This window comes from Poeciliopsis prolifica, unplaced genomic scaffold (genome assembly GCF_027474105.1).
Source record: "Poeciliopsis prolifica strain line A6 unplaced genomic scaffold, Auburn_PproV2 SCAFFOLD034, whole genome shotgun sequence".
Lineage (NCBI taxonomy): Eukaryota > Metazoa > Chordata > Actinopteri > Cyprinodontiformes > Poeciliidae > Poeciliopsis > Poeciliopsis prolifica.
In genome coordinates, this window is record NW_026562409.1 from 3,360,762 (window position 1) to 3,375,259 (window position 14,498).

A 14,498-nucleotide genomic window follows, 5' to 3' on the forward strand; every position below is an offset into this window, starting at 1 on the left:
GAAACCTTAAGTTTTGATTGTGATTCATAAATTTAAAGGTGATATTCTCACTACTTTTTTACATAAATATCAGCATATCTCTTTGTTTTTTCTAAAAAATTTCAACTTCTTGAACAATGTTTAGTTTCAGTAAAATTAGAGAACTTGAGAGCTTTTTTATTAAGCTCCTTAAACCTGATAAATACTGAGGCAATAAAATCCAAATCAATACATTTCCGCTACAAAAGAGCCCTTCATGTCGTTTTAAAGACTGCAAACAAATGAAGTTTTATTGTTTGCTTCTCTCAACATAAAAACTGCACTTTGACGCAGCAAATCAGCGTCTCGGCATGTCGGCTGAGGCGGCGTGACAGTGACCGTGTCGGCCTTCCTCCCCTCATCCCACACTCGGGTTAATTGTGGCCATTAATTCAGACTGAGTAGGTGTGTCCAACCTCTGCTGGCTGCAGAGAAAATAAAAAAACTTTGAGCAGCTTATTACCGCGCAAACAGAAAACTGAAGGCGAGAAGGAATCAGCAGTCTCAACAGACTGTAAAAATAAACTTTTACATTAATTTTGCACAAAAGACGTCAAAGCTGGAACTGGAAGACATTTTACAGACTGAAAATAAAACACAACAAGCAAAAATGATAAAGGAAATAAGAAATGATAAATTTGCTCCAGTTTGTATTGTAAATAAGTTAACACACTTCAAATAGGACATAATGAGATGACAAGTAACTTTTCAGATTTCGGAGTTTTTTTAAATGAATAATTCCTTAGTACTGACGAAAACGTTTAATTTGCAGATTATTTCAGTGACAGTAACAGCTCTATAAGTGAAGTACTTATAGAGTTAATATCAAGAAATTGTTCACCTGGTAAAAAGTAACATACAAGTAACTTTTCAGTAAGATATTAGAGTTTGTTTTAATATTAATGAAAAAGTTCTAGTTCCACTGGAAAATTATTTAACTTATATGATTTAAGAGAAATAATTATTTCACGATATTTGCTGTAGAATCTAGGCCAAATTGACTTGGACAGAGTTTGTGTTTTTACAGTGTAACTTATTAAAAAGCCTGACAGCGTCAGAAACTACCAGACCTATTTACGTCCACAAAGGAGGCAGAATCAGGCCTTTCGCTCCAAACTGCGCTTTTCTAAGTCTGGAGGAGGTTTCATAATATCGCTGCACAAATGAAACGCTTCCTGGAAAACACAATGACGAGCGTTTGCAAAGATCCGGCTGGAGCGAAGTCAGACACAGAGTAAGTTAGAGGAGCTGAAAGAAAGAGCCTGAAATCTTCTCCGGTTCATTATGTGTGTGTCCTGAGTCGGAGCGCCGCGTTTTCTGTATGTGGAGCAGAAGAAGGTGATAGGCAGCGAGAGGAGGAGGCGAGAGAAGGAGGGTGAGGATGTTAAGAGGGGGTGGAAGCTGTCAAGGCTTTACTCTCAGGGTACTCAGTGGAGGAAAAAATAAGCCACTGAATCTGGGATGCCTTCAGGTGTTAAAACATTTTTAGATTTTTAATCATTTCAAGTGGAGCTGCAGGATACAGCAAACCGAATCAAATTTTCTGGGCTGAAAACAAGATGCAATAAATACAGTTATTATTATTTCTTTATTTCTCGCCTGCTTGTTAACAGCTTCCCTTTAAACCTCAGCGTCTAAATCGAGTGGCCTGATGTCCCATTTATGCTGCGTTAACATCACATAATGTTTAATAAGACGTTTTCTCCAACGTTACAAGTGATGCTGTGGAAAAATTTAACAATCTCCAGGACATTCATGGCTTTTCATTAGATAAAATGTAACGGAAACTATTCTAAACACCACAAAAGAACAAAGCACTGTCAGCAACATGAGGATGAATCCAATTACAACAACAAAAAAACTGCAGAGGAATCAACTGAGCACAAATTCAGTTTCCTCATATATGAAGGAACTGAATTTGTGCTTAGTGTTGGCATATGTGTATAAATGATCTGAGGTTCAGTCCTGCAGCCCTGCAGCCGCACACCATCCAGACAAACTGGTAATGTAAAGGCCGGCTTTGGTTTCATTAAACATTCCCTCAGTTCAGCAGATGCTTGTGTCCTTTGCTATCATTTTAACCTCTTTTTGTAAAAATAAATACGTGTGCAAGAACCTTTTGCAGTCGAGGCACATATACATAAAGGTTAGGGTGTAACATGAACAGGAAGATTTACTTTGTTCACAAACTGCAGATCGACTTTGCATGGTAATGATGCACTCCTCGTTAAATTTAGGGTGTTTTCACACCAGCTTTGTTTAGTCCTTTATAATTAAACTTTAGTTTGTTTGCTTTGAAGGTCCGGTTCATTTGGGGACGTGTGAATGCATAATCCCAAAACAGCAACTCTGCTCCAAATGTAAACCTCAGTCTAGGTTTGTTTGAAGTGAACTCCACTCCAAAAGCAGGAAGATAACAATACCGCAGGGCATTCTGGGTAAATACAACCAAAACAAACACGGTAGTTTAGTGCTAGAAGGAGAAATGAGTTGTAGACTTTTACCAAAGACAGAAGAGAAATCCTACAACTGCTATCATCTGGCATCACTTCATTTTTGTTTACATTTTGTCACGATGGAAGTTGCGCTCTGTGTCTTCTTCAGAGGTTTTTGTGTCGTTTTGGTGAGTGGTTCTTTAGCGCCACCACAGGTGAGGATGGAAACAGGTTTGACACGCAACAGTGTGAAAGAACCACAGCCACTGAATCTGGGATGCGGCAACAAATATTGCAATATTTGCCCCCAAGTGAACCAATTTTTCATGTAAACATTTGTGACAAACAAAAGGGCAGTTGGTTGCTTTGGTGATTCCCGCCTTTTTTAAAGGAAGGGGAGGAGCCTCTGTTGCCACTGTTTACATAAATCTGAGAGACAAATATGAACTTCTGTAGGTCAAATATTTGGTCACTGTGTGAAAACCATAAATCATATTAAAAGGAGTCCAGGTAGAAACAGCCATTGTCTCCAGACGTTTGCTCAAAGGCGATATTTACCTGTATCGAGTTCTCCTGCAGGTTGAGGTATCGAGTGTTGACCGATATGCTTTCGGGCACCTGCTCCAGGTTCTGCCTGGTGCAGATGACCCGGCTGGCCTGGTTGGAGCACGTGCAGAGGGACGGGCAGGTGGAGGCGGCTCCCGCTAGCGGCGGCCCGTGGAGGACGAGAAGGAGCCGCAGGAGCAGATGGACCAATAGAAAGAGGAAGGGGGAAGGGCCGGGAAGGCAGGTCAGCGTGGCAATGCGCATGGCAACTGGGACATGACCCTGCTCTTTAATCCGGAGATACAGGTGAGGTGGCTCCACGTCGGTGGATTTGTGGTTCACTTTCCCTTCGGTCCTCCGGTATCAATTTGTTCCCTCTAATTCCACATCCTCTGAGATCTCATTTGTCCTCTGTCAGTCTCTGTTTTCTCCTCTTGTTTCTTGAACATAGAAGTATGCAGATAAACAGATGCTACTCTCTTTTTTTTCCTTGGGCTGTCAGGAGATTTGAGTGAGGCGTTTTGTGAAGTGAGAAGAGCCCAGGAGTTACTGCGATGAGCAAAACAAAGAGAAAAAGAGAGAGAGAAGCAGATATTAGAGACAAACTGCACTTTGTGTCTTCACCAGCACACATCGAACAAAACAAACAATACCAAGACATCTACAGTGCAGCTTATCAGGGGAGGGATTGTCAAAAAAAGTCTGTCAGAAGTATTAGAAGTTGTGTGGCGCTGCTCACATCAAATCCCACATAATCCCTGAACAGATATTCTGCCAGTAATCAAATCCCATCGCACAGCAAGAGGATTCTGGTGTATCTAATTGTTAAAAGGTCTAGACAACAAAACATGCAGAGTAAATAGGAAACATGTGGCTTTTCTGACTGAAGTAAACATTAAAGAGAATCCATTTTGTCATGGATGTGCATCATTAATTCAACCTGAAACTATTAAAGAACAAAATAACTCATGGAGTCTCTGCAGAAAAATGGTTATTTGGCTGGTTTTTCCAGAAATCTATAAAAAAATGCAACTATGAGGCTAATTTAAAGTCTGATTATATGAATCTGATTTTAAAAAAATAACAGCTAGAGTTGATTGTGGCTCAGTGGTCACAAGTGGAAGTACAGAAACATGCAAAACGTTTGGACAGCAGATCCCGTTTAAAACCTCTAACACAAGCGTTGATGAACCAACTGAAGAATCATCTGCATCAATCAGGAACACGGGCCTAAAACGAAGGACTTTAAAGAAAAGCTGCTGTTTTCAATTACTAAAAATAATGAAATATGATGTTGTGAACAAACCATCAGTTAAAAAGCCAAACATAACGGTGCTGACAGGGTGCAACGGGACATTTGGTCCCAACTATGAGAGCCATTAATAACATCACCAGGGTGAGGCAGCGGCTTCCAGCCATCTCTGCCCCGCTCTCATTTGTTAACACTAATTATACCAAGGTATAACAATTAATACGACAATGATGGATTGATGTGCGAACATGCTACACTTATCAACTGCAATTAAACTCAGACTCATTAAAAGGTCCAAACCCTGAAACAATAAGCCCGTCCAATCCCGTGGCATTTTCCCCGCAGCAGACCAAAATGCTAATCTGATTCCTGTGCGAACGCGGCGTTGAAGGCTCAGGGCCCGCAGGACGCTGCCGAAAAGCCCACTGCACATTACTGCTAATAGATGACCGGTCAAGAATGGCCCCCCTGCAGGTTATTTAGACCCCAATAACCCCAAATAAGGGCATCCGGTTGTTAATGATGATGGTTGTAATGATGGGACAAACCCGTCCGACACGCTGAGCATCCAGAGGAAGGAGTGCAGAGATGGTGAAGAAGAGAAGGATTATTAATCTGATCGATGAGTGTATGGCTGCAGGCGGAGGAGGGAATTATCAACAGTACAGTAATAGATGAATACTGAACAGCTGCGGAGAGAAAGAGAGACAAGAAGAAAGAAATGGAGATGGAGACAGATGGAGGGAAGGCTGGGTGGAAGGGATGGAGGTATAAATAGTGGAAGGAGCAGAAAAGAGATCAGTAGTTGGGGAAAAAAGAGGAAATAAGAGGTATTAATATTAATAATCTGGGAGAGAAAGAGGAGAGGAGTGAGCAAGGCTCAACAGAGAGATGAATATAAAGCAGATGGAGATGGAGGGATGAGGATGACAAGACAAAACGAAGAGATGGAGCTAAAAGACAACACAGGTGGAGTTTTCCTCCAGAAGACGGGGAGCTGGGCTCCGATTGGTCGACTGATCAATAACACGCACGCCGAAGTTCAATGACATTAAAACACACACAAGGACACGGCAATAAATCACACAGGCGACAGCATCTCTGCTGCAGCTGCTGCTGCAGCGGGACTGCAAGCTGCAGCGCAGCAGTCGGCACGGAGACGGCGACTGCTGCAACATCTGTATCCCCCGCCGCCGCCGCCGCCACTGATGGAGAAAGAGTAGCTCTGTGTTATTTTTGGACCACCTCTTTCACATGTTTTAATTTCCACGCACACTGCGCCCCCCCTCGCGCTGCGCAGCGAGGTTTAAGTGCCGGAGCTATTTCAGGTAGACATCATCTGAGTGGAAAGCTGTAAAAAAAGAAAGCCGAGGTTAAGATGGTGGCGGTGATGTTGGGAGGAGCGAGTCCATCGCAGAGTGAGGCTAGTTGGTGCTGACAGCAGGCCAGAGGCCGTCGCTTTAAAACAGCAAACACTTTCAGCACCCAGAGGAACTTCAACATGTTTCGCTCAACTTACAGGGAAAAGAAATTTACTCAAGTAGAAAAGTATTTGGTGAAAAGTTTCTCCTAGAAGAGTAACTGATCAAATGATCAATCATCTCATATTTAAAAAATACATCACAGACCAAAGAACAAAGTGAAGTGGAATTTTTGGTATTTTAAGGACAAAATGACAATAATTCATTTTTATACAAGTAATAAAAATAAGAAAATCAAACCAAAAATTTCAAAATCAGTTTCTTTCAATGAAACTAATTAAACTTCAACAAAAACTTTAGTCTGGTGGATTTCTGGTTAAAACATGTTTTATTTTCATTCAGTGGGTAAAAAAATCCAGACATTTTACTCAACTAAGAGTAAAAAGTACAGCGTAGAAAAAATACTAAACAGAAATTTTTTCAATAAAGTTATTCAAGTGAATGTAAGTCGTTCACTTCTTAACTGCTTTTGAAAAAGTGTTTCCTCTTATTTACTATAATTTCTAACCAAAATGTTTCTTAACATGAAACTAATTTAAATCTCAGTAAAAGATGCGCAGACTGAACTCAACCGATTCACTTTATTTTGCTTCTGATACCGATACCGATAGCATACAGAAAAACAGCTGAATTGACTCTAAATGTCTCTTTTTTTTAAACACAGATGTAAATATAGTGAATTAAATGTATTTCATAACTCTGCACCGGTGCAGTTCAGTTAAAATCACAAATAGCTTCACAAATCTGGTCAAACGTGTAAAATCAACTTTACTTTGTTCAGTCGGTGCAATTAGAGTTGAAGAGCCAAAGAGAAAAACATTTAAAGAATAAACTACAACAAATCGTCTGCAAAATGGTTCAGGAAACGTTTTAAAGTTTATTTCAAATGGTTTTGCTTCTTAAGTATTTTTGTTGAATTTCACATTTTACATTCTGATTTATTAATAAATTCTGACTTACATAAAATATTCTCTCATTTTATTCTAAATCGTTTTGATGGCCATATTGTATTTAAGGGACAGAAGACAAACTCTTGCCAACTCATCCTCTCCTCCTTTTCCAGCTCGAATCCTCTCCTCTCCTCCTTCCAGCGTTCCTGACCTCTGACCCCCCGCCCTGTTTGTGGCGTCCATTGTGCGGCGTAAATGCTGCACTGACCTTGTAGTTTGATGAAAAATTAACCTGCAACAATGACGCACATTGACCCCTCACCCCGACGCGTTCCCTTACATTCTCGCTGCAGCTTCTCTTCGCTCTCCCCGTTTTCGTTCCTCTCTGCACATTGAAATCTTAGCCGGCAGAGTTGCCATGGTTACCTATTCACCACAGTCTCCCGCTCCGTCCAGCTGTATCCCACCGACTCCGCATCCTCCTCCCGCTCCCCCTCATTAGCACTCTATACACACAATCATACACAAGAGGCCTAAACCAGAGTCTGAATGACATCAACTCTCCACAAAAAAATTAAAGCCACGAAGAAGAGACACAAGCAGCCGGCGCCAACGCCTGCGGCGGGGATGCTGCAGCGATGACGCTAACGTCGGCAGAGAGTCACGCTCGAAAAGCCAAGGTTGTTTTTAAGTTTTGGTTCAAAGACATTTTTACCAGGATCGACGTCAGTAAGTTGATATGCTGCTCCTTTCACTGCAGCCCCTCGACCAGGAAACCAATAAAACTACAAGCTGCACCGATTCATCTAACTGTGGGAGATCGGCCGATACTTACATGGGAAGCCGATATTATCCACTGATCTTCTCTCCCTCACACGTCTAAAAATGGACCGCTGTTCTCTTCAGCTCTGCAGTCACAGGTTCGACTGTTCAGATGCGTTCAAACCAAACGCAATTTCAACGTCAAGAGCGTCTGGTTTACATCCAAAGTCGATGTGGAGGCACCGTGTCGACGGCGCGTCGACGTCACACGACGTCGTGTCGACGGCGCGTCGACGTCGTGTCTCATGCGCGATTGAAGCGTTTTGAGTATCTAACAAGTCCAACGTTGCAGTTGAGAAATCTGAACTTTCGCTGCTCGACACGGAGCATCAACCAATCAGAGACTCGGCGGCGTGACGCAGAGGCCAGCGGTTGGTGTCCTGCCAGGAAATCTCCTGCTAGCCTGGCTAACGCAGGTTAGCAAGTCATCAAACAACACTAACAGCTCACAAAACTTACAACACCTCTGAATTATCTAGGGAATTTAAACACCGGATAATTCAGCAGATAAAACCAAAACACTCAATATTTAATCTGTTCACAGTAACTGGGAGAAGAAAGGAAGGAAAGAACGTCCGATGCACATCGTGCTGTTACCAGCTGCACACAAAATGTTCATCTGATCCTGCGTTACGACTGCAGAAGCTTCACTGCATCACATTTTGGTGTCACTCTCTCAGTGTCATGGACAGAGGAAAACAGCGGCTCCTCTCAACGCTCGCCTACAGCTGGAAACGTCAGGCGCGTTTTGAACGCGCCATTAGCCCCGCCCACCGGGCCACGTCTGGACGTTTGTCGCTAACAACACTTTTACCAGTTCAGCTACTTTCTTGTTATATTTAGTGACATTACAGATAAAAACGAATCGGCCAAAATCAGAATCGGCAGGTCAGTCTTTTTAAAGATCAGCTAAAGAATTGATCAATACCGATTCCATAATCGATTCTCATTGATTTAGAAAATAAACTCTTTAATTCAAAATATGCACCGTGTTGTATTCAACTCAAAGAAAACTAAAACCAAATCCTTCTTATGATTCTCATGTTCATGTTAAAATGTTCATATTTTATCGAATATGAATGTAAATGTTAATGCACTGATGTTGTTTATTGTGTGCAATTACTAATATTAGCTTTCTAACTAAATTGCAGCACAGCTGGTGGTTACAGGAAGTTAGAAAAGTAGCTGCTTAAAATTCTCCTGAGATGCTACAAAATCTGATTTGATGTGAAATGCAACAAGTCTGCTGCTGATGAAGCTGCTATATTACAGATGAAACTTCATTATAAATTATTTTCTGTATTTGGCAAAATTGAGAAAAGATAAATGATTTGAGCTGTTATTGACATTTTAATTAGAAGTATTTTACATTAATATATGTAACGTCTAACATCCTCCCACAGATCCAACCTGGAAGTGTCAACTTACAGAAAAAACTTGAAGTTTTCACCAAGTTTTCACCGACAGCTTCCTACTCACGGGCACCGGATCCGTTTTCCTCTGGAAGCCAACAGGTTTGGCTTCTCTGAACATATTTTGATCCAAACGATCAAAGCTAATTAGTGCATATTCACAGGCTGAAGTTACTGGAGCTGAAAACTTAAATAAGTTTTCAGTTTTCAAATATTTCTTACATTTCAAGTTTTACTTTTTAGCAACTCGTTTTAAAGTTTTCAGAAATACTGAATACATATCATCACTCTAAAGTTGTATGGATAGGACAACCACAGTGGAAAACATTTGATGTGACATGAAAATTAGTGACATTTAGTGATGATAAATGGTTGAAATACAGATCCACTGTTTTACCTTCTGATGCAGTTACTGACGTTTAGCAGATCTGTCTTTTCTGGGTTTTTTAAATGCAGATATAAATGTGTCAAATGACTAATTAGCAGATTTAAAATACACCAACAGCTTCACAAGCCTGTAAACCTGCAAAAACAACTTTAACTTGTTCAGTCAATGGATTTCGGAGAAGAACAATGTAAAATAAGTAATAAAGAAACTGAAACTGATAAAAACAATGGGAGGACTTCCTAGCACTGCAAAAAGATAAAATCCTATCAAGTACTTTTAGTTTAGCTTTTAGCACAAATATCTTAGTACACAAAGCTAACTTAAAAGTAACTTTCCAAGTTGTTTTAAGTCAATAATTCCTTAATATTCTTTAAAAATGACTACTTCTATTGGCAGATAAATTCTCTTTTAACAAAACATTTTTCCCATGTTACAAGTTTAGTAATTTACAGATTAAACTTGATCTTTTTCAGCAATATTAGGGAATTATTGACTCAAAACAAGCTCCCATATCTTTCTGAAACATTATTTTGAAGTTAGTTTTGCCTTATTTCAAGTGTTCTAAGATATTTGCGCTAAAAACTAAACCAAAATTATTTGTTAAAATTTTGTTTTTGCAGTGTGTAAAAATAAAACAAAACTTCTTTCAAATGGGTCAGAAAATGCAGTTAGGAATTTAAACATAAATAAACAATAAAGCACAATGCATAGAATTTGACTGAATAGATTTGCTCTTAAGATTCATCCACATTGTCTCTGAAACATCTAGAATTTGTTTCAATATTGTAGCTGAAAAAGATGGCGGCCATCTTGAAACATGGCCGTCATCCTGAAATTCAGAAATCACACACATTTTTACGCTTAAATCCACACTTGGATGATTTTTTTACAGTAACGCGCTCCAGTATGACGGCAGTTCAGACATTTCCGAAGCGAAACGAGAGGAGAGAGACGCAGCGAGTCAAGCAGACAGGAACAAAGTCCTGCTCTCCAGTTTCCTGTCTGCACATCAGCATGGAGGCCCATCAATAATGAGCTGGCACACACCAAGATGGCAGCTCACGCAGCCGCAAGAAAAAAGGAGGAAAAAAAGACGAGGAAAGCTCATCACGTCCAATGTGGGCAGTGGGAAGAGAGCCACGACCTTTTCTGATGCGGCGACTTCCCTCCAGTCGGCTTCTGGAGCTTTAGCAGGAAAATCTGCTGTCAAACATCTCGACTCATGAAACCGGCATCAGGAAGCATCTTATTTACTGCCCAGACGCTGCTGCTTCACCAGGCTGAAGGTTTATCACGACATGCTGTGGGTTCACTATGAGAACGATTAACGTGACAATAAGAACTATTTATTATACTTCTTAAGTAGCTGCAGTCAAACTTTTTCCAATATTTTTAAGTATATTGGAAAAAGTTTATTTATCATTATGTTACTTAAAAATGGTCTCAAACCAACGATATTATCGTTTATCGCGATAACTTCTGGGACAATTTGTCGTCCCAGAAGTTATCGCTGACATTATGAGACCATTAAAACAATCAATGCACACAGAATAATTTATTTATTTGACACGTTTTATGGTTTAAACCAGTGCTTCTCAATTATTTTCCGTTACGCCCCCCCCTAGCAAGAAGAAAACTATTCGCGCCCCCCACTCCCCACCGTGACTATCCATCTCTGCATAACATTTTTTCCTTATTAACATTAAAGAAAAAAAGAAAGACATATGGTCAAACTTACAAAGAATAACTTTATTAAATTGTGTTTTAAGTCTGCAACAGAAAAGATTTTAAGTGCATCAATGCCTGAAATTAAAAATAAATAAATCCATGTCTACTGCTGCAGGCAGTATCAGCTCCTCTGCTATGGTGTGGGGCTTTTTGCACTGCGCAATTTGGTACGCCACCTTATATGATGCTAGCAGCGCTCGATGGTTTACTGAAGTAGCCTTCACAAAGCGGGATGACTGTTGGCAATATTCAGCACGTTTTCGCTGAAAAAACTCTAGCGGCTTATCGGCGTGATTGGGATGTAACGTATTTAAGTGACGCGCTAATTTATTTGGCTTCATGCTGTCCGCTGCGAGCATTTTTAGACACAGCAAACACACCGGTCTTTCCTCTTCTCCAACTGTAGTCACAGTGAAGCCAAGCGCTAACTAAGATTTGTCGTATTTCCTCTTCTTAGCTTTCGGTTGACTTTCTGTTGTCTCATTATCTTTGTCTCTCTCCGCTTTTCTTTTCATCCCTGTGAAAAACTTTTTCATGTTGGGGGTTGTTGAATAACGGAGGCCATAGACAGAACGCAGTCGGAGCTTTTTGTTGACTTAACACTGCTAACCAAGGCAAACCTGTTGTCTTGTAAGTCGTAAAATGTTGCACTGTCGCAAACGTGACAGAAGTAACAATGAGAGCGCCACTGCCGCCTACTGTGCGCAATTACACTTTCTACTAGTACGGCCAAAAAAAAAAGCCTGTTCCCCAGGATCACACGCGCCCCCCCAAGTATCGCACCGCGCCCCCCAAAGGGGGCCCGCCCCACTATTTGAGAAGCACTGGTTTAAACCAACTCTAAATCCTCCCTGACATCAGGGAGAATTTGTGTCGCTGTAGCTGCTGATTTGGTCGGTTTATTCAATCAATCTAATCAATTCACATTTGATTAGATTTCAGATTGCCGCGGTTGACGTCGAAGAAGATGAATATCATGAGTGCGGCTTGGCGACAGCATCTGATTCTTCCAGCCTGAACTAAATCCAATGACCAGATTCCCCTGAGAGCAATTAGCCGTTTTTCTAACTGGTGGACTTTCACCACTGAATCTGCTGCAGCCTGAGAAGAGTAAAATAACGTTCGCAGGGAAATTGCCTCCTTTTATCTAAACGCCATCGATATTGGCAGAAACAGTCCGAGCTGCAAACGGTCATAAAAAAAACAACGATTTGGAGAATTTGCGGCGCGAGGACCCGGAGTCGTCGCCCGTCTTCCTCCCTTCGCCGCGTCGCTGCGAACGAAAACAAAAAGTGACTGCAGCGCCGCCTGGAGGCAACGCCAGCAGGTTGCAGATCCCGTTTCCTCTTCGTTCGCTGCTGGGTGACTCATTTCAGATCTTTACCGGGTTCCTGGTAAATAAAGCTTAGTGGGTCAGGGGTCCAAACTGGACTTTAGCAAAGAACACGCCACCGGATATCTGGGAAATAAATTAATTTTATGAGTTTTGGCCTCAACAAGAAAACTCAATAAAACCTATTACAATGCAAAAACACGTATTTTTGATCTAGTTTTATCTGCAAACATCTTAGTAAACTTGAATTAAGACAAAACAAACTGACAAGCGACTTTTAAAAAAGACAAAGGGATTTGATTTAAAGAAGCTCAGTGTTTCGGCAGTTTTGCAGTTTTCTGAGTTTTTTTGTGGTGCATAGAAGCTGAAAGCGGCTTCTCTGTGTTTGCTTTTGGTTCTGGGGATGCAGAAAACCCTGCAAAAACAGTGGAAATTAAATTATTTTCATTTGCAGGATTTATTGTTTTTGTGTCTTTCTACCGAAAACGAGATGATGAGATTCTTCAGTCTGGTGTTTTGGTGTCAACCTGCCATTTTTTAAGGATCATTTTGACTCCATGGTTTGTTTTTTTAATTGTTTCTGCTGTTTGATTAAAGTAAAAGTGAGTGTGCAGATGCAGGTACAGCAATCTGTGACGATCATGAACGGAGGAGTGGAGGAAGCCCTGCTCTCCTCCTCCTCCTCTCAGCCGCAGAAAGGAGCGCCGGCCTTGCTGATGAATGAGCCGCTGACGTCACGTTGGATCGCAAACACTGACTGTACGCCGGCTGACTAACGCCGAACAAACAGCCCTTTTCCACCTGATTCATGTCTGGCTCCCTGCAGGAGGCGAGCAGAGCCTGAAACCATCATCTGAGGCGTTAGCTCAGGTGAATCGATGACTCTTAAGGCCAGTGATGTGTTACAGGTGTAACACCTCCACTGTTCTCATTGATTCTTTTTCCTAATATCGCACGCTGTAATTTCATCCACAATTACGAGTTTATAGGAACGCATTCTTTTTTTTCCCTCTGAGCGTTTTGAATCGATGCTCGCCTGATGGCTGATATCATTATGAGGCAGGAAGGATGTAAAGCGAGCCAAAGGGGGCGGAGGTGAAGGATTTCTCCCCGTTTCCAGATGAAATGAGCCTGCAGCGCGTTGGAAGCGAGATACGCATCTTCACAGACAATCAGACGTCATGAGACGCTGCGTGTTTTACTGCAACTCCGATACGAGTCTCATCTATCGCGGGACGACAGCAGAACTCGTCCCAAACCGAAACGTCTCTCCTCCGCGACGTCTTGCTTGTCCAGTAGCGTCCTGATTAAATTACCTTCCATCGAGCCGCAGACAAATAAATCTGCAATTATATTTATTATCAGTTTAGTTTTAGAATGATGACAGAGTTAATCTTGACAAAATGCTGATTAAACTTTATTTCATCTTGGCATGAATTTATTGTTTAAGTTTGATGATCATGTGAATCTGTAATTAATTTATAAAGGTTGATTCAAATTTTTTGTTTCCTACTTTGTATTCATTTATTAAACATTTTTAACTGTTACATATTAAGTAATTTTTTATATTTGATTATTTACTTACTAAATTAGTCATATTATCTATATATTGCCTTAGTAGTAATTTATTAGTAGTAATTTGCCACTTTATTTGTAATTTATTTATTTGTTTTAATTTACAAAATCCAAAAAAAACTTTTCCCAGGTAATTTATTTTTGTTTATTTATCCATTTTAATTTGATTCCATTTATTTATTTAATCACATATTTTGTTGTTTATTTAGGGGTTTAATATTTTAATTTTAATTTATTTCCAAGAATAAATAAAAAGATAAAAAAATATATAAATATGCTAATATAAGACCTTCAATAATAGCAAATTTTGTTGGACGGTAAATTAGATGTCAATATTATTGTTTTTAGACAATTTTCAAGTTGACAACGGTAAAGCAAGTTTTCTCTCTGATATTAATGGACTAAAGTTTTGTAAAGAACATTTCTCACTGCAGCTGCAAAAACATTAAATGTCCAGAAATAAAACACAACGATAAAAAATCAATTAAATGGAAATAAAAACCATTTTATGAGTAAACGTAACTACTTAATAACTCTGATTTTGAGTTACTTTCTTAAAAAGTAACTCAAGTAAATGTAACTAGTTTCTTTTCAACTGTGAGTATTTGGTAAAAAGTC

General features: G+C 40.3%; 1 protein-coding gene across 2 annotated transcripts in view; it reads right to left on the reverse strand.

The window, feature by feature from the left end:
- The window catches only part of lrrc4ba (leucine rich repeat containing 4Ba), a 41,437-nt gene that overhangs the window by 8,316 nt on the left and 18,623 nt on the right, over nucleotides 1-14,498 (reverse strand). For both annotated transcript variants that reach the window (XM_055052066.1, XM_055052067.1), the window contains one exon: nucleotides 3,012-3,548. In XM_055052066.1, the coding sequence (XP_054908041.1) occupies nucleotides 3,012-3,263 (252 nt within the window). In that variant the 5' untranslated portion in view covers nucleotides 3,264-3,548. The remainder of the gene's footprint in view (nucleotides 1-3,011; nucleotides 3,549-14,498) is intronic.